Source organism: Xenopus tropicalis, chromosome 6, assembly GCF_000004195.4.
Source record: "Xenopus tropicalis strain Nigerian chromosome 6, UCB_Xtro_10.0, whole genome shotgun sequence".
NCBI lineage: Eukaryota > Metazoa > Chordata > Amphibia > Anura > Pipidae > Xenopus > Xenopus tropicalis.
Window position 1 is genome coordinate 63869469 of NC_030682.2, and position 20537 is coordinate 63890005.

Consider the following 20537-nt stretch of genomic DNA (forward strand, 5'->3'; position numbering starts at 1 on the left):
GTGTGGTCTTTCCAGTTCCCTGTAAGCACCTCTTAAGTTAACCACTTGTAGTGACAAATATACTTCCTGAGGTTTGGAGTTATTTGAATTATAGTATAGAAAGATACTGATCTGCACAGCGTGGAGTCCAGGTGTTACCCTCACTAGCGCTTGAAGAGACCATGTAACAGAAGCCTAGATTGGTGTGTTTTGGAGGTGATTAAGGTAATATTATATCACACCCAATTCACAAATGGATGTATATCCTGTCCTGTTCCTGGCTTATATGAACGTGATTCTGTGGATCTAGCAGGGAAATATGGGGTATAATTAAGTAAGCTATATCGAAGCATAAAATTATAATATGGCAATGACAATACCTGATAAACTAATTTTACTTATAAATGTGGCACTCTCATTTAGACAAAATTACTTGAACACTAAACAACAGGAATATAAAATATTTATTTACCAAGTTTGAGCTGGCCCCTGAGGTTAACTCCCTCAGCTCCTAGTAGAGCATGCATTACACGGGACTTCCTCTCTCAATTATATACAATGATATCACACACAACTGTTTATTTGTTTATTTTACTGTTACTACAGGTACAGTCACACAGTATCTCAGTTTGTACTTCCCTTGACAGCATTAGGCACAGGTAGGGCATTAGTAACAGTTAGCTGTAGTAGTAACTAACAAGTGACTGCTTCAGTCCCTACACTCTCAGGTGACATCCAGGATACTAATCCTTTGTGCTCTGCTCATTTGGCTGCTCTGCTAACTACAAAATCTACCCTTACACTCCTACTCAGGCTTCCTACCTCAGGCTCTCCAGCAAGTGGAATACAAAGAGGCAAAAACACGTGGTGAAGTCTCTTTTACATCATCAACACCCCAACGTTTGAAAAAATGTAAAGAGGGCCAAAAATAAATGCTGCACGTAGTGTGGCAAAAAAATTTTGACCACACCCCCTAAATACCACTCCCATTTTACAAAATTTGGCAAGTTATTTAAAGTTTGAACACATTTCTGGGGGGTTTGGATTATTACTGTTTTGCTAAAAAAAATTGTGAAATTGCCCTTTAAGTTGAAAGTTTCAGTTCCCCTAAGAGACCTGTTTAGCTTATTAATTGTATCTCAGAGCAAGTGTTGCCTATTAAGTATTCTGGGCTCTCTGCCCAAAGCTACTTATTTAATTAAGTTTGAGAAACATTGTATTTTTTTAGCGTTCAGTGCAGGGACTTTTAAGTAAGAATTCGGGACTGCGGGCTGAGCTGTGAAAATCTGGACTGTCATGTGTATATCAGGACAGTTGGGAGGTATGTTACATGACACCCCTGGCCAATAAGGAGCCACAAGGGAAACCTTTAATCTTGAAAGAGAAATGGCTTCCTTCTCCCAGCTCAGAATAGACCCAGCCTTATACTGAGTTAGCCACTCTGGGAACCAAAACCTTTACCCTCCTACATATCATAACCTGTTACAAAAAGGAGAAGGAGGAAACGGGGGTGACTGGAATGAATGGAAACAGTGGCATAACTACCTATACAACAGCCTGGGGGGCTCAGACTGTGGGGTAAGCTGCATTGTAGTCCCCCATTCTTCTTCTCCTTTTAACATAGTAGCATGGTAGGCTGGGTGGTGTGGCATGAGCAGGCCAGAAGAAGGCCCCTCAGAAGATTTTTTGCTGGGGGGTCCAGCGCACCCTTGTTATGTTACTAAATGGAAAGAGAACAAATAGGCAAAATTCACAAGCATTGCCAAGCATTACCGATTATATGGAATTTGACAAAACAACATAGCTGTTGCTTTATATTTGTGGCAAATACATTACTTTTCATCTTCCTCTTGCAAAAATGGTTTCTAGCTATATATAATATATTGCCTCAATTCTAAATACATATTTATCCACAGTAAAATTATAAGTTTTAATATAGACATAATAATATAATGTAGGGTTTTATCTCTTGTTCCTTATTAGGACTGGACAGCACAGAAATATCCATTAAAATGGCTTTTTTATAGAAGAAGCTAAAATGTGACTTGTACGATATATGGCTGTCCATTAATAAAATCTATGAGAGACTGCAAGGGTGATTATTATCTTTATGGATCTATTTATCACTAGTGACTCGTTGTTCATTCAATTACTCATTGAGAGCTGGTACGCACACATACACAGATCAATTTCTATTCTGCAAATATGATTGGTCTCCACTTTTAGAGCTGCAATGGTTTTTTAGAATGCTAAGGCAGGATGCATAATTGTGGTTTGTTTTTTTTTTGCACTCCTCATACTGAATTCTGCATTAACCTTTAGTAAGCCAACATTGTGCATTCCAGGTTAAGGTGGTGGACGTTAGTGAAGTTTTAAGTGCAACAGCAAAAACACAACCAAAATAAAGAAACTTAAAATTTTTCAAATGACAAAAACAACAGAAGGTGGCTGTATATTTCTTTTGTGTCTATCTAGGACACAATTTTTAGAAAATAAATTTGTTGGCTTCTGATGGATGTTGCTATACTGCTATTTGTAAGTGCAGTCCTGAACTCAAACCTGCTGGGTTGCAACTCCCTGCAGCCCACTAGTAAAATATGCGTGAATCTCCTGGGATGGGCCCTCACAGTGTAGTATACACAGGTAGATCTCTCAATAACTTGGGCATCGGTGGTTCTTTAAGGGTAGTTAACTGTTAATTTGCTGTAACATATAACCAACGATTTGAAGATCGTAAATACAACTGTTTAGTAAATAGCTTACACGTAATTTCTCTTGAGGGTATTGGTTACAGTCTGTGGGTAGTACTTAACTGAAAGTGTTCAATCTCCAAATATTCCCAAATATTTGCCAAATAGAACTTCTTTGGGATGCACCCAGGATACCAGTTCTTCTGCTCTCCTTGTTGGAGCTTAAGGCTGCTCAGTAATTACCCTAAGCAGAGGCCTACCTCTGCCTTAGGCTTTTCAGCACCATCCACCTTTTCCTGCAAGTGGGGTTGTAACAATTGGCCAATAGATGAGCTACCAGGGAACTCGATTCCCACTCGCAACTGTGAACATGTCCAGCTCTGACTTGGAAGTAACCCATAAAGGGATTTTGTTTATTTATAAGAGAACCTTTGCTATTTCCCACCCCTGCATTGTAATTAACCATTATGCTGTCATACTATGACAAGGTAGATCACTTAAACTTACAGTAGGATGTAGACATAAATATTGTGAAACAAAAATGCCATTGTTCTCCTTTTTTGGGGGTGGGTGGTAATTATTATCCCAAATATTCAAGCAACGGCTATGTTGCTTTGTTAAGTTAGACCCTATAATCCACATAATAGTTTATATTTCAAACTGGGGGGCTACAGAACAAAACATTAAACTGTATGATGTAGACAATGGCAATTTTCAGTTGATATTTTTTCTTTTGATCTAACGTATTTATTTCAAGGTGACTTTCTCCTTTATAGTGAACATCAGTCATAACAATAAGGTAAGACAGCTTGGAAGGTGAATGACATGGGCAATAACTGTGGATCAGCACATAAGAACTGTATTAAGGATCAGCAGCATGCCACACAAAATAGTAGGTGCTCACTGCAAAGGCTATTACTTACAAAAAATAGTTTATTCAGTTAATAAAGAAAAGTTCTTAATATGTTTCAGCCACCATAGGCCATCGTCAAGTCTTCGAGTGCCCTGCTATTTTGTAATAATTATGGGTCTGACAGAAATTCTCCTAGAGCAGTGCTGTCCAACTTCTGTTGTACCGAGGGCTGAAATTTTTCCGACCTACGTAGTGCAGTGCCGATAATGGAAGCCAGTTTTGACCACTCCCCTTTTTGAAACCGCACCCACTTGAAACCACACCCGTGTTATCACATGACCATACCCATATTAATGGTTGTAGTACAGCATGAGCACATGTGACTCTGATACGCAGGAAGGGCCTTCGCAAAGGGGAAGAAACTGCAACTCTTCACTGCCAAAGGTGTAAATGATGGAATTAGGACGCAAGAGGTTCTTTTGCAATTAACTAGAACTTGGTTTATTGGTGCAATACAAAGCAGATGCAGGGTGAATACTCACAGCACTGATGTATAGTTGTACAATGTCAGGTGCAGTTGGTATAAAAGCAGAATGTTGTAGCACCACTGTGGAGACTAATGTGGGAAAGTAGACTGAAGTGCCAAGGGTGTCCACCTTAAATGGCCTGGATCTCTACAGCCAATGGTGGTTCAGGGATAAGGATTAACCTGACACCTATGTCTTAACTGCGGTCCCTTCAATACGGCAGCAGAGCCTTGGGTTTACTAAACCCACTAAATTCTCCTTTGTTGGAGCACACAGCTGCTCTTGCTAAATAACCTTGAGCTAAGTCACACTCCCAGAGCTGCTATAACAGAGGTCTGACCTACACACTAACTTTACCTTAGATCACTAGTAGGATGGCTTCCTCTAGGCCACAGGTTTCTGGGCCTGTTTGGGTCCCAGGCTCAATGTGCACCACCTTCTGCTGAGGAAGGCCAAAGAGGAATGCCCATGCCCTGCATAACACTATATTACAGGAAGTTGTCTAGTGGCCAATAAATGCTCAGATGCAAATATCAAAAGTGGTTACATATCAGGAAGTGTTACAGGAAGTGTTAACCCTATGGGTCCCTACAAAGTCTTAACCACTTTGAACCAGATTTCAGTTTGATGAGAAAAATATGATTTATCTTCACTGACATCTATTTGGAAATCTGCAGCTGAATAATGAGACAAAAGAAGGGTGTTTAGACCAAACATAAAAATTAGTTATAAATACTGATTAAAACAGGGGTAAATAGGGCCTTGTTCTTACAGTATACAGTTACAGTATAAAAGATGTACAGTATGTGAATAGGGGGCTACCAGGAAGCAGGTGCGCAGCTACAGATACAAAGTCATATTAAAGGGGAACTCCGCCCAAAAACATTTTTTTGCATAATAAAATAAAAATTTAATTCTTAGCAACTTTCCAAAATACATGATTTAAATGGTTTCAAAGGTGAGTTAGTAATTGGGCCCGACCAGGAGTCACACATATAAATGCAAGTCAATTTTACAAAATCAGTAGCAGCTGTTGAGGAAACGTATTCTGTCTTTTGTGACATTTACATACAAAACTCCAGAGAAACCCTGTAATACCAAGCATGGTATTCTACTGAGAATCTATGACCCACACTTTTTTTAATGTGATAAGAATAAAAATGAAGCAAATGGTAATTCATTTTGTCTCCGTGCCCTTTGCCAAATGTCACAGTATGCAGACAGCCTGTGGGGGCTGTCAGTTATACAAACCAAGTGTCATGTGTTGTATCTAATATTTAAAGGTGTAAAATAAGTGTCCCTGCATCCCGTGTCTGGAATATTCCATTACCTGCTGTTGTTGACTTACCAGGCCCTCAAAAACATTTCACCGCACACCCTTTATATAACACTAGAAAAAGACTATGTGATAAAGTACATTTTGGTAATCCAGCATTCTAATGGCAACAAAGCTTGGGTCACCTTGCTGCCCACATTAAATCACAGATAGCCAATTCTGAGCAACTTTTCAATTGGTCATGCCACATTGTAGGTTATGGGAAATGTTTACTTTTTTAATCAAAATTGATTAATAGGAATGTGGTTACCAATGTTAGTAATATCATTTTAAATTTGGCATATATAGTTTCAGTATGGTAGTTTATAAGTCATCCTCACAGTATTCTCATGCACCCTATTGTGAAGCAACCGGTGTAGGTATCCCTCAGTCACCTACAAGTCAGACAGGTGGAGGGCCACACAGAGGGGGGCCAGTGGGACAGCACTGTTGTAGATTATCTAAGGTGTGCTAACCTTTGAATGGTTAGACCTTTATAACACACATAATACCTAACCTTTACTCTTTCTTTCTCCACTAAAGGTAGGGAGTGAAAGAGATTAAGTGATATGTTTCCTTTTGGGTGATAGTCATACATACACAAAAAGGACCAGGGTTACCGAAGGACCAAAAGTTAGGACCTCCAGATATTCCCAGGCTGGTTTTTAGTCAAACCTTTTTAGGAGGCTTTGGTATTTCCCAAATTCAAAAATTATGGATATGGTGCATCATTAGCAAAAATATGATATTTATGACTTATGAGAAAGATCTTTACTAAGTAAAAATAAATAGCGTGTTTCTAAGCACAATATACATGTATAAGTGAAAATAGGGTAATGTTATTTTGTCTCTTTCCAATATACTATGGAAAGTAAACTGCAAAGCTGCTTTTATTTTTCCAGAATTACTTTTACAGTGTAGTCTAATTATCAAATTAATCTTAGAAAAGGGTTGTTAAAGCTGAACCTGGATAAACTTTCTTTATACTAAGAGTTCCTATTAAAAGCAAGCATAAATCAGACAAATTACTTTAAAAAAAATAAATCAGACTCCTGCTGCTTTATGTCAGTGAAATAGGGAATTATTCTTAAAAGAAAAGGCATTTCACACAAAAGTCCAATTTAAGTTAATCATATTGGCTTTGTGTAAATGCAGCATTGTGTAAACTTACAAAAGGTAAATGGTAGGGTCTCTTATAAAGCCCTAAAAGCACAGGCAGTACATTATGTTTTTATTTCTACATGTTCAAACAGTCCCATTTTTATAGCATTTTTTGGTACACAAATCATATACAGATATTGTCATCACATATGAGATAAAATTTATCAAAAGGAAACAGGAAGAGTTTGTTTTTTATAGTTATTTTGTCTTGGTACTCTAAGATAATGGGTAATGTTGCCACCTTTCTTCTACTACAATACCAGCCTGTAGTTTGGGGGGTTATCAGTGATGTTGCTTGGGGGCATGGTGATGGCATAATGGAACAGGGAAATGGATGGGTGGGGAAATGGGTGGATGAAGCAGGAATATGGGTGGGGCAGAGATGTGCCCCACAGGGGCCCCCAACACCCGTCCGACCCCCTCCCCCAAGCATGCCTAAATTAAATTTACCTGCAGCATGCCGGGGAAGGGAGACCGGTGGGGATAGGGTCTGGGCCTCCGGGGCCCACCAGGGGCCCAGTTTGAAGCTGAGAGGTGATCAGCAGTGGAGGGGGTCAGAGGAGAAAGGGGTTTATTGGTTTAAAATTTTATGAAATAATGTTAGACATGAGCTTTCAGGGAATTACTTTGCATTTTGCAGATAAACACACTTTATATGTTTCAAATGTTTTGTAACAAACCTGTAATGATTCAAAGGTAAACATTATTCTGTTGTCACCAGCATTTCTGTAGTAGTAGATTTCTGGTAGTTTGTTTTTTTACACATAGTTTCACACTATATATTCCAGTGTTTGTCTAACAAACCTGTTAGTGGTATTGGCTTTAGTACCCTAGGTCTGCTTTATAAATTAGACCTTAAGTCATGATTCCTCCCTTATAATAATGTAAGAGGCAGGCAGGGGATAAGGATGGGGTAGCAGCGCATGTTGATGCTGTGCTTATCAGCCCCCAAAGAAGGGCTGAAAAAATCACCCTCCGCTTATATTCGAGTATACGGATTTGAAGATGTAACTGGCCGCACCCCCCCCGTGGGTGCGTGCGTGCTTGCGTGCGAGCGTGTGCGCATGCACACACGGCCACAGGGAGGGCGCAATGACTGCGTGGGGGGCGCAATGACTGCCTGTGTCATTGAAACAAGCTCCAAGATACTACATTAACTGTGCAATGAAGAGGGATGCAAATGCTAGCCGTTTGTAAAGAATGCACCAAAATAAATGTGGCACCTCATAAAGATGACAAGGTAAAAAGTAAGTATGCACTCGGGAATAATGGGAATCAATAGGGTAGATGCAGCTATTAGTCCTTCCTTTCCTGCATAAATTGCTTTTATAGGACTATATGTACCTTCGACTAGGCAAATCAAAATTTCATGTGCAATGACAATAGTATTCAGCAGCACAGATTCCTGCACACCAAACTGGATTAGAAGGGTTAAAAGAGGGCTGGGTGATTAAAAGGCCAAACTGCTGACTGTCCATTTAATGGCACCCAGCTGCAGGTCTTTTTTTATTATAAGCTCTTTAAAATCTTTTTTTATATCAACAAGATACTGAAAAGGATGAAAATTGGTGGTTGTTCAATAAAAGTAAACACACTGAACTTTGTCTGTTTATGAAATGGGGTATGATAGATGATGTGGCCACATTAGTACATTTAGCACTCTCAGGATGCCCATTATTAGTATGGCAGCTTCCTTACCCTTCCCAAACTTGCTTTTGTCTGCTGCTGTAGCATTTTTCTTTCCCTGAAGTTATCAGCAGTGCTCTTCAAGGCAAGGGGAGGCAAAGGGTCCTCCATCCACCTTTCCCTAATCTGCAGCTGCCAACATGATAAATTTATGAAGAGTTCACAGGGGGGCACGTTGAGTGTCCTTTTATTATTTATTTGATTATTGAAACTTAGCAGTAGCGGCTACATTTCCCACCCTAGGCTTATACTCGAGTCAATAACTTTTTCCAGTTTTCTTAGGTAAAATTAGGTACCTCGGCTTATATTCGGATCGGCTTATACTCGAGTATATACGGTGTATATATATATATAATTGTGTAGCCCACTTTAGTGACAGTGCTGCTACTTGCTATAACTTTGGTGCTACAGTAGTCCTGAGCCCCCTCTTACTATGGGGTGACAGGGATTCTTCACCTGGTACTCCCGCCAGATGATCCTCCTTGGGAGTCCCCCCCCCCGGTACTCTCGCCGGGAGATCCTCTCATAGGGCTCTCCCTGGTACTCTCGCCAGGCTGACCCTCCCATGAGACCACATGCCGGTACTCTCGACTGCAGTACCCTTGGATTAGGAATCTCCCTCTAGCAAGGCCTTACTCCACCTGACTAGACACTTTGGGCCCTGATCTCCAGCTGATGGATTGCTGGGGGGTCTTAACCCCTTTATCACTCCTGGAGGGGCAATGTCTGCCCTTTCTAACTTTTAGCCTACATATCACTCCTAGAGCGATCTATTACTTGAACTTCTATCTACTACCCAGGCCTGTTGGTCACCTCTTTCCAAGAGGGAGGTCCCAGGCTAAAAACCTGCTAAGCATGGGAGCTATCCCCTTTTATATTCTAACGTACCACACCCAGTGGTGGCTACTCGAAATACAGGGAACTCCCATTTAACTGCTAACATCCCATCACCATAGTACTACCCTCTGAGGTTGCTCTAGGGGTGTCCATCCTACGGGCCCAAATCTTTTTAAATCCCTACAATTGTATAGTGCGTGCACTGTGTAGCTTGCCCTGATTGTGCCTTTGTCTGCAAATGCAGTGTTAGAAGCAGTGCACAGCACAGTGGTCCCCTTGCACCTTGCTTCATTCATGTACATTAACACACCTCAGCTGATACCTTTCATAAGGTAGTCTATACATGTCTTACAGTAAATTTAAGAGGTGGCACAGGTATTAAAAAAAATACCCCTTATCTGCTCAGGACCTAGGGTTTTCCAGATAAGGGGTCTTTTTTTTTTATTTTGATCACCATATTTTAAGGGGCACATTTATGAACATTCGAGCAATCGTATCCCAAAACCACACGTTTTTTTCTTTTCCTGAACAAGATATAATGGCACCTAAAACCTGCCAAGCTTTTTTTTTTGGTCAGGGACATGAAGAACCCGATTTGCACAAATCGGGCTATTTGGATGTAGAAACCAAGTTAGAGTTTGGGAACCCCCTGAAGGCTCAATCATTAATAAATGTGCCCCTTAAAGCAGTGCTGTCCAACTGGCGGCCCGCGACCCCCCTCTGTGTGGCCCCCCACCTATCTGGCTGCTTTGATGGCTTACCTTTGTGTAAGCTTTAAATGGAATCAGAATTGAGATTAACTGCCCCCCTGCATGGCTCACACCTCAGATTCTGTCTGTAATCAGGCAGTATTGTTTAAAAATGTAATCCCCTTTGTTGTTCACACCTTTTAGTTTCTGCATTGTTCACCCCTGCAGTGTTCACACCTCAGGCTCAGGCCGTAATCACCCACATTGTTTACGTGTTCACACCTCTGACTAGGAGCAGTGCCAGCATTGTGTGTACACAATTGTGTGTACTACCTGCCCTATACTGCCTGTGTGTATGGCACATGCAGGCAGGCAGAGCATGGCACACACAGACAGCATAGGGCAGGAGGGGTACAGCAGGGAGAGTATGGCACACACAGGTGGAGTAGGGCAGGCAGAGTATGACACACACAGGTAGCATAGTGCAGGAAGAGTACTGCCTGTGTGTGCCATACTCTGCCTGCCCTATGCTACCTGTGTGTGCCATACTGTTCCTGCCCTATGCTGCCTGTGTGTGCCATACTCTGCCTGGCCTATGCTGCCTGTGGGAGGTGAACCTGGCAGGGGTTTGTTCTGGGAATTTGTTAGCAGTTGGAAATAGCCATTAAATGGTCCCTAAGGTGTGTAAGTATGAGCTGGGGGTTGCTGTGCTATCCACAGGGGAGTAGGAGGCATATAGATGTAAGGGTGTGTCTTAATATGACATAATATAATTTTTTGACATATGAATGATGGGTGATATCCCCACAGTGAGCACCAACCATTTCGGTTTATGCTGCACTTCCACCGTTAATGTAGGCATAGTCTTAAAAGCTCTTGTGATAACATGGGTGTGGTTTAAAGTGGGTGTGGTTTAAAAAGGGGAGTGGTCAAACTGGCTTCCATTAGCGGCCCTCCACTATGTATGCTAGAGAAATTCCGGCCCTCTGCACCACAGAAGTTGGACAGCACTGCCTTAAAGTATGCCCCAAAGTGTACTAAAAATCATTTAAACATGATATTAACCTAATAGGACTGTTCTGTCACCAATATGGATTCATACAGCTTAGTTACCATCAGGTACGAGCTACAGATTATTATTATTATTACAGAGAAATTGCTAATTTGGTGGAATATTCAAAAAGAGAAAGGAGTTCCCTGCAATATGCACAAATGTATTAGTCAATGTATGTCATATATAATTTGAGTGTTCCTAGAAATCTCCAGAGATGTTAGTTTCCTCTATACAAACCATAAACAGTAAGAGGAGAAGGCATTTATGGGGGCAAATTTAGTTATGCTTTGTTGGTTCCTTGTACCTAATAAAAGTGTCAGCTATCCCAGATAACATGAATGCCTTAAAAACACATTTTTTTTTTACCAATCTCAATACTAACCTTTCTATTCCAGTTTAACAATAATGGTGTTGGGTGTTAATGTCTTTCCTTGCTAACAAGAATAATATACTGACATGTATAATTTATTTAGCAGTGTTTTCCATTTTCCTTCTGTCTTTATAGCAGTGAAAAGCCTTTCCCAGTTAATATATTGCAGAGATGCCCTTATACTGCCAAGGTTTGCACATCTTAAATATAGTGTGTCTTAGTTACTTTGCAACCTCAATGCTCACCCACACTAGTGCTAGAGATGAATTGTTATTATTATTAGCCACTGCAAGTTTCAAAAGAAGAATTTTTTCTATTAGGTTCTTGAACTCCCTGATACTAAAACTTGTCGTTTAGAATATTCACAAATCTGGTTGCTTTTTATACATCAATTACTCCAGTCAATGTCCATAATTATTTGACGTAGTTGTGAAGCCTTTTACATTTGTATAAATAGCTAGGTTGCATTCTCCTCAAACTGGAGGATTTCTAGAATACACCAATAATAATATTTTTAAAAATCTTTAGTCCAGCTGAAATCTACTCAAAAGGATTCCACACTCTCCAAAGGGCTGCCCTGGTAATTCCTATGTTCCTCCTAAAAATGTGTAACAACCCAGTCACATGTTTCATCCCACCAGGTCTTCATATTAACAATGATTTCATAATTTTGAATTATTGAATTATTAACCAAATTTCACTGTAAAACTGGGATCTCTTACTCCCCACTTATGACCCCATTATAATCTCACAGCTCTATCTACATTAGCTTCCACTAAATGCTTTAACTCACCCCTCTACATCCCACCCCTCTATATGTAATTTAAATTCCAGTCTTAGCCATCCTTTTCCTTGGCATAGTGGACCTCCTTCCACTGATGTGTAATCCATCATGGTTTTAGCGATATTACCCTGAAGAACTATCAACCCAGTGCTCTAGGAACCCAAATTCTACTTTCCTACGACAAAACTTTACCCATGCATTTAGCTCCTGACATATGTGCCATATCTCAGAAAAAATGACACTGAAGCATCTTTCTTTAGGATCATAGATCCAGATTTGTTGCCTGTGTTGAAAATTGGCTATGGTGGTTAATAAATCTCTGGGAAAATGCCTAACCCATTGCAAACAGGTAATTGCTGCAGGTAAATGACATTATTCGCTGTGATTCAGCTTAATTGCAGTAAAATGCAAAAGCAGACATTTCCCCATGATTAATCAGAATTTTTCCACAGTAAATTTTCATGGAAGTTACGTGAAACAATTCACCAATGCTGAAATGCGGAAATTCGCTGCAAATCTGTGCCTGGCGAAAAAATTAGCTCATCGCTATTATATTAATCATTAAGAAAAAAATATATAAAACACAGTTTGTTTCTTAAATCCAAGTCATTATAATATGCCTTAGCCATAATCCTTATGCAGTGAAAATAAATATTAGCCTCTTGAACATGTAGCCATACAGTAAAAGGATGTCAAAATGTAGGAAATGCAGTACATGAAACTGTCCTTTGCTTGGACGCTGATTCGTAATGGGATGTACCCAATATTTTCTAGCAGCTGCCCTCTGTTGTTTTTCCTTTTGTAGTAAATAGAAATAGAATACTATGAGAGCCATCAATATGATCATATTATTATCATATGCCATAGTACCACCGTTGGAAGACGCTGAGTGAAGACGAATAACAAAGACGCTGAGTGAAGACGCGAAATGAGCACGCGGAGCTTGTGCCGACTTATGACGTTGCGTAAAGACGCGGCGTAATGACGCAATCTTACTCCTCCCTCTGGGAGGGCTAATCATTTCGTGGTAGCAGATCGCCTGGAACTCAACGCACATGAAAATCTCTTCATGTGTATTGTCGTTCGTCTTGTCGCCAAAGCACCGGTAAAAAAATCGCGGGCGACAAATCTCCCCATGTGCCAGAGCCCTAAAGAAACTATGCACTGATTAGTGTTTTTTTAAATCTTTTGTTCAACCCAAATCAATCTCAGTTTTATTTGTTACAACCCTGCTGTGGCTGATGTTTTTCTTAGCAAATGAATTACTAGGCAGCATAAAATGGGCTTATCTCCCTAAGGGCACACACCCATCATACTAGAAGTTGTTAAATCAGTTTCTTGTTTATCACAGGCTTTTCTGTACAATTTTTGTTCAGGGAGCAACCACCATCTTCAGGTTCACATATTGTCACACACAAAGTATGTGTGGTGAGTTATGCTATTTTTTATATATGTCCTGATGTGCATTGACCTTGTAAACTTCCAACACTCCTGTCTATGTGTGCCAGTCACCATTTCAGTATTGCTGTTGACTCCCTAAGGGTAAGGGCGTTTTATCTTGCATTGCCCTTCAGAGCAGTGTAGGTCACAATTCCCCTGTCCAACTGTCACTGCTTCTAAAACTGTCACATGCGTATGTCCCTCTTGGACACACATGGAGGGAGACAAGTAGAAATTCCCCCAACCTCCATACCTGTTAAACATTGCTTAACCAATGTTCTGCTTCTTTTCATATTTACGAGTAGAAAAATGAAACTGCAGTTATCTGGAAACATAGGGAATGTTTAGCACATGATTTAGGAGGTGATGTAATAAAAGAAATTGAAGTTTCCATGCTAAAAAAAAACAAAAATCACAAGACAGAACATATATGAGGAAGAGGCTCTTATCAGTCAGCTGAATCTTTGTTTCCTGTAACTTTAAACAGAGACTAGTTTGTCTGCTTGTGATTATGTGAAAAGGAGGAAGTCAGTCAGCTAAAAACAACGGCTATCTCTCTAGTACAATGACAACCTGTTTATGCAGAAAGTTTTCTATTACTTTTAGGGCATAATCTGCTGCAGGGTTACGTCTTCTGGAACTTTTCTTTTACTCTTTAACAGAAAACAAAATCATGGGTTGGAAGATGTTCTTCCGCTGCATTTTCTTTCCCTCGGTCATTTGAGTGGCAGTTTTGCAGCAGTCACTCTGTGCTGTTTATGTTCTGGAATTGACATAATGAAGACAAAGGGAACTGCTGTTTTTTTATGCCTATTATTCATTCTAATGCCGTTTCTAGAAGGAAATGAATTTAAGTTTTCCCATGGCAATGTTGGTCCGAATCACACGCCGATAGATTTGCCCTTCGTGTCCAACAGATATACTTGCATTGGTATGTATGTTTTCTCTGCTTATTCTGTGTACATGTCTTTCTTTCTTTTTATATGTACTTCTCGGTTCATAAAAGAGTTGTAATAGTATGTGTTATGACATTTTACATGCACAGACACACACAATTATATGAATATATATACTTAACATACCCACAGCATGCCTAGGTGCAGGTAATAAGCATAGACAGGAACAAAAAATATTGCTGTACCTTTTGTTCCTGTAACAACTGCCCTCGCCCTCCCCCCCACACACATATCTTCTTTAACACTATGCTAAATCTACAATGTGTATCTGCTTCAGTAAGATGTCATTTTTTGTATCTATAAATTGTTTTATACCCTCTCTCCACACATGGCCCTTTATGCACATGCGTTGATCAGGTAGAAGTGGGGTACACCAGCCTTCCACAGCTCTGGCTCCATACTTTGTAGAAAGTGGCCAGCAGCAGGCTGAGGGGTTAAAAAGTGTTAGGCCACCCTCCTAATTAGCCTTTAAAAATATGTGATTTTTTGAATACCACATTGATATAGTTACTGAAAACTGCCCAGCACCAGAAGTGTATAAAACATGAAAGAGAAGTATTAAAAAAAATCCAAAAGTTTAAATATATGATGACAGTATCCATTTGATATACATTGCTTTGTTCAGCCAGCTGTGCATTTAATTTTGAAATTTTACATGGGTCTATCCATATTCCTTATACCCCAGGGTGCTACAACCATGTGCTCAGTCACACTTTACTGCTACGCTGCAAGTTGGAGTGATGTCTCCCCCCCCAGCAGCCAATGGGAAGGTAGCAAGATAGCACCAGTAGGTGTCAGAATAGCACTCAGTAGTAAGAAATACAAGTCTGGCTTAGGACTCCTCCAGTTACATTGGAGTAGGAGAAACAATAGATTACCTGAAAGCAGTTCTAATGAGTAGCGTTGGCTCCTTCTGAAAGCTCAGACTCAGGCACAATGCACTGAGATGACTGCCTACACACCAATATTACAACTAAAAAAAAATACATTTGTTGGTGCATGAAAAAAATGTTAAATGGTAAAGTGAATTATTTGCTATGTAAACTGTGTTATCTAAAAATAAAAGTAGTAGTCCCTTTAAACCACATTTAGCTTAAGAACTTAAGTAAAGGCATTTCTTTTATTTTCCCAAATGGTATAGTTATAAGGGCTACATTGACTGTAACTGCACCAGCTCAGGGATATAGGGGGTCCAAAGAATTTAATATTTTCAGCTTTGATGGTTGAGACCTGTAAAGGTTAAGGGATATGGCTGTAAAAGGCCTGAGATTTAAAATATTGTGGAGATTTAGGTCACTGGAACAGCAAGGTCAGGGGTGCTGCTGCCATGAAGCAAGTTGATCTTCACTGGAAACAGCAACCCTTGATGTCAACACCCTACCTTATTTGCATTGGAGCAAGTTGAAGGGTGGCTGTATTGCTTTGCATGGAGCACAATTGCACTCATTACACTAGAGTTTGTTTTGGGTAGGGCCATCTTTACCTCTTGTGGTTACTGGTTGTTTTTGTTTTGTGTGTTTTTTTTGCATATCTAATGTATACACCCATTTATTTTACAATGCTGCAGAATATGTTGCATTGATAAAAATATTAATAATAGAAGTCTCTTTATTACAGGCATGTCCCCTAAATGTTTGGGCAGCTAAGTGCTGGTCCTAATTTACAGTTGGGAGGGAGAGATGTTTCCCTATCCCGGCAGTTCAGTAACTGACCAGGAGATGTCATGTTCCTAGTCTTTAAAGGGAAAGCTAACATGTGGGCCTCTTTGGTTCCCACATTTTGGGGAAGGTGGATGGAACTCCCTGAGTAGAGGAAGGCAAAGTAGGTGTAATAGCTCCCAATAGGAGTCAGAGTTAGGATCAGGGTAGTTAGTGAGCAGCCTGGTGCTCCGACCAGAAAAGTAGAATTATTAGTAATCCTGGGTGTGCAAGTGTACAGACCTAGGAATAGGGGTACATCCCACAGAGGTTGGAGGGCCTGTAGTTGGGGTTGGACACTTTTGAGTGAGACTAATTCACAGACTGTCACTGATCCCTGATTTGGGAAAGCACTGATTTGTTGTCATTAATTGCTGAACAACTGCACAGTATCATTTGTGATTATCCTGCAAGAGATTGTTCTACTTCCCTGTAAATAAAGAGTTATTATTGTTTTAGGGACCACTAGTGCTCCAAACTGATTTATTCACCCTGAGATTTCTAGTTCACCAACACCCTTTCTACACCAACTGACAAGGGCCAGTCATGAGATCATGTATTGTAAGGTGTTCTACAAGAAGTTGCTGAAGCACACACCATTCCACTGAACCAAAGACTTACATTCCAAATTGTGTGTGTATATGTTGTTTTTTTTTATATCTTTTTGCATTCTTCAGTTTTGCTTCAACAACATCTAAAACTCTAGATGACAGCTGTGTATATAATTAAACAAATTGTTTTATTGGTTATATTAACCGTTTGTCTTTTCAAGTCCATTAAGATATTTTTTTGAGGTCATTTAACTGTTAGGAAGGGTTAATTAAGACCAGCAAGTTGAACTTAATGGACGTGTTTTTTTTCAGCATAAATACTATGTGACTATGTTACTGTGTTATGAAAAGACTTTCCAACCAGTATAATGATTGTAACAGAAGTGGTTAAAGGGATTCTGTCATGATTTTAATGGTATACTTTTTATTTCTAAACACACTAAATACACTGTTTACATAGCAAATAATTCACTCTACCATTTAACATTTTATTCTTTAACTAACAAATGTATATTTTTTTAGCTGTAATATTGGTGTGTAGGCAGCCATCTCAGTGCATTGTGCCTGATCCTGAGCTTTCAGAATGAGCCAGGGCTACACAGAACTGCTTTCAGATAATCTATTGTTTCTGTGGAGTCCCAGAGTCCCAAGCCAGACTTGGATTTCATACTATTGAGTGCTATTCTGATATCTACTGGGAACTGCTATCTTGCTCCCTTCCCATTGCTCTGCTGATCAGCTGCTGGGGGGGGGGGGAAGGGAGGGGGTTGATTTCACTCCAACTTGCAGCACAGCAGTAAAGAGTGACTGAAGTTTTTCAGAGCACAAGTCACATGACTGTGACACCCTAGGAAACTATGAATATGTCTAGCACCATGTGAAATTTTTTTAAAAGTATAAAAAATCTGTTAGAAATACTGATTTCAATGCAGGATCTTGCTGGAGAAGCTCTATTAACTGATAACTGATAAAAAAAAAACATGTTTTCCCATGACAGTATTTCTTTAAGCAGTGCAAAGTTTCTAAAAAAAATTCTCTGTGGTTACAGAAGATTCTGTGAAAATTGACTAAAATATGAAGCTTCAATTTAAATGTTAAAAAAATGAATAAATATAAAAGTGTAAATTATAAATAGAACATTTGGGGTAATAAATGAGTAAATTTACCTGCCATTAACATGCATGGTAATATGAAGAAATTCATACTGTTTCTTACAATGAAGTTGATCTGTTTCACATTTAGAGTCACAGTCAAATAATGAAACATAGTTGGTTTAAAGTCTGCTTGTGCATCACTAGATTGGGCCTCAGCTGGTTTAAAGGTCTTGGATTTGTTACTGTTCGCAGATATCATTTCTGTCTTATCTGAACAGATGAACTTGAATCAGGAATCATTTTACTGTTGGCTATAAAGTATGAAGTAATCAGCCAGTGACCTGTTGAACAATAACAATGTAGAATGCATGTACCCTATTTATACTGTATAAAATACATTTATTCTTATATTTACCATTAATGTATGGGGCACGCTATAAATGAACAATTCAGAAAGATCTGGTTTACTGTTTGACGTGTATCATAATGTATTCTAGTGCCTATTTTAGAGCTTAGGAGCCTATTTATTTTCCCCAGCAAGTGGACTGTTAATGTGAGTTAATCTAAACTCAAGAAGTGAAAGATAACAACAGCGTCTACAGATGTTTTTGGAGGCAGCTTCAATGTTTTTACACCCTTCTCTGGATCAGCTGGAACTTTGACTTTCATTTGTATCTTTTCTGTAACATGACTATATCCATGAAGATCCTATGTTTGAAAAGCACCAATTTTTAGTTCAACATATCATAAATGTATAAAAGATATTTTGTAAAACCTAATTGCTACCTGCTTTGGGGTAAAGGTATATCCTAAAAGGTGCAAAAATTGAGTTGACATCTATTTACATGGTGATCTCACCAAAATCCTTGTAGCTGTCTCATAGTTGTGAAATAAAGAACACTGCTATCATATTTCTATGGTATTCTTGAATTATAACAAACTTATGCCAATTTAGCACTTGGGACAAATAGGTTTGTAAAAAGCAGAATCATAACGCGTAAAATTGCCCTCCTCTGCCTACTGCCTCTGCTTTAAAAGTACAAGTACAGGCGTATTTCTAATATGGGAAACAAGTCAGTAGCAAAACACCCAAAATTACCCAATTGCTATTGACCTTAACTAGACATTTGTTTTTCTTTTGGGTAATTTTTTGTTTGGTTAACCTGGCTTCTTTCTCCTTTTGTACAAGGATGTGTTCTGATGGTTACCATAATTGAACAGCTTGCTCAAGTCCATAACAATTCAGTACAAGAGGCCATGACAACACTGTGTGGCTATCTACCAGGCAAGTAATTTTAAGTTATATTTCTTTATACTATTTACAGTTAATTTGGCTAAAACATTTTAACCCAAAGTGTCACTTTTTCTGTTTAAAAAGTGTTTGTGATCGGGGTGGTGTCATTTCAGAGGCAGTACTACCTCTACGGCCAATTGTTATATTCAGCTGATCATCTCAAGCATTTATTTAGAATATAGGTGTTATTGAATAAATATGTAATATCCACAAAAGGACAATGTTTAACCTTTTTACATTGGGCATGCAGATTAATTCAGAATATAGGTGTGCTGAGATGGATATTTAATGTATGTATTTTTAACCTTTTTACCTTGGGACAGATTACCTCAACAGACTGGTTCTGATTATAACTAAAGGTACATGATGCTAATTGAAGAGGTGGTCAAAACACCTGCTACAAATCCTTCCCCATGGTTTGCTTATTGCTGAAATAAAGGAACATGGGACACCCAGGCTTTGTTTCACATACATATTAAGTAGCAATCATTTTGATCACCACTATGTGCCATAGACTTAATGGTCAGAATTAGGAAAACTTAATTTAAAATCATGAAAGAGTCACCCACTGCACTGAGCTGAGCTTTAACACCCCTCTGAATCCTTAATCATTAAATCATCATGTACCAGAATGTGTATGATTCCATAATTTTTATAAATAAATGGGCAAAGCAGCTTTCAACCTATGCTTTGCTTTCCATCCATCCTCTTGTGTCTTAACTCTTAACTTATTGCAACTGTAACTGTATCTTGTATTTATTTTTATTTATTGTTATACTTTGTATTTATCTATTATCTTATTAACCCCCTGTTTGTGTTAATGTATTCTACTGTACAGCGCTGCGTACATAAGTAGCGCTTTATAAATAAAAATATACATACATACATATACATACATACATACATTCAGTAGCGCTTTATAAATAAAAATATACATACATACATACATATACATACATACATTTCTACTGTTTACCTATAGCAGTGCTGTCCAACTGGCGGCCCGCGACCCCCCTCTGTGTGGCCCCCCTCCTGTCTGGCTACTTTGATGGCTTACTCTTGTGTAATATTTAAATGGCATCAGTACTGAGATTAACTGACCCCCCTGCATGGTTCTCACCTCAGATTCAGGCTGTAATCCCTCTGTATTGTTTAAATATGTAATCCCCTGTGTTGTTCACACCTTTTAATCTCTGCATTGTTCACCCCCTGCAGTGTTCACACAGCTCAGGCTGTAATCACCCACATTGTTCCCCTGTTCACACCTCAGACCCACAAATAATCCCACAAATAATCCCTGCACACTACAAAGAGAACATATACTGAGGTGGTACTGCAATTAAAAAGTTTTTTAATATATAGTTATTGTGCAGACTGTAGGAGCAGTGCCAGCATTGTGTCACTGTAGGCTGCCTGTGTGTGCCATACACACACAGGCAGGGTAGGGCAAGCAGAGTATGGCACACACAGGCAGCACAGGGCAGGCAGAGTATGGCACACACAGGCAGCACAGGGCAGGCAGAGTATGGCACACACAGGCAGCACAGGGCAGGCAGAGTA

General features: G+C 39.4%; 1 protein-coding gene across 1 annotated transcript in view; it reads left to right on the forward strand.

Moving 5' to 3' along the window:
* Positions 1-13885: 13885 nt before the first annotated feature.
* The window catches only part of aoah (acyloxyacyl hydrolase), a 46511-nt gene continuing 39859 nt past the window's right edge, over positions 13886-20537 (forward strand). The window contains exons 1-2 of the mRNA XM_002939415.5: positions 13886-14316; positions 18873-18968. Coding sequence (XP_002939461.2) covers positions 14163-14316; positions 18873-18968 — 250 coding nt within the window. The 5' untranslated portion in view covers positions 13886-14162. The remainder of the gene's footprint in view (positions 14317-18872; positions 18969-20537) is intronic.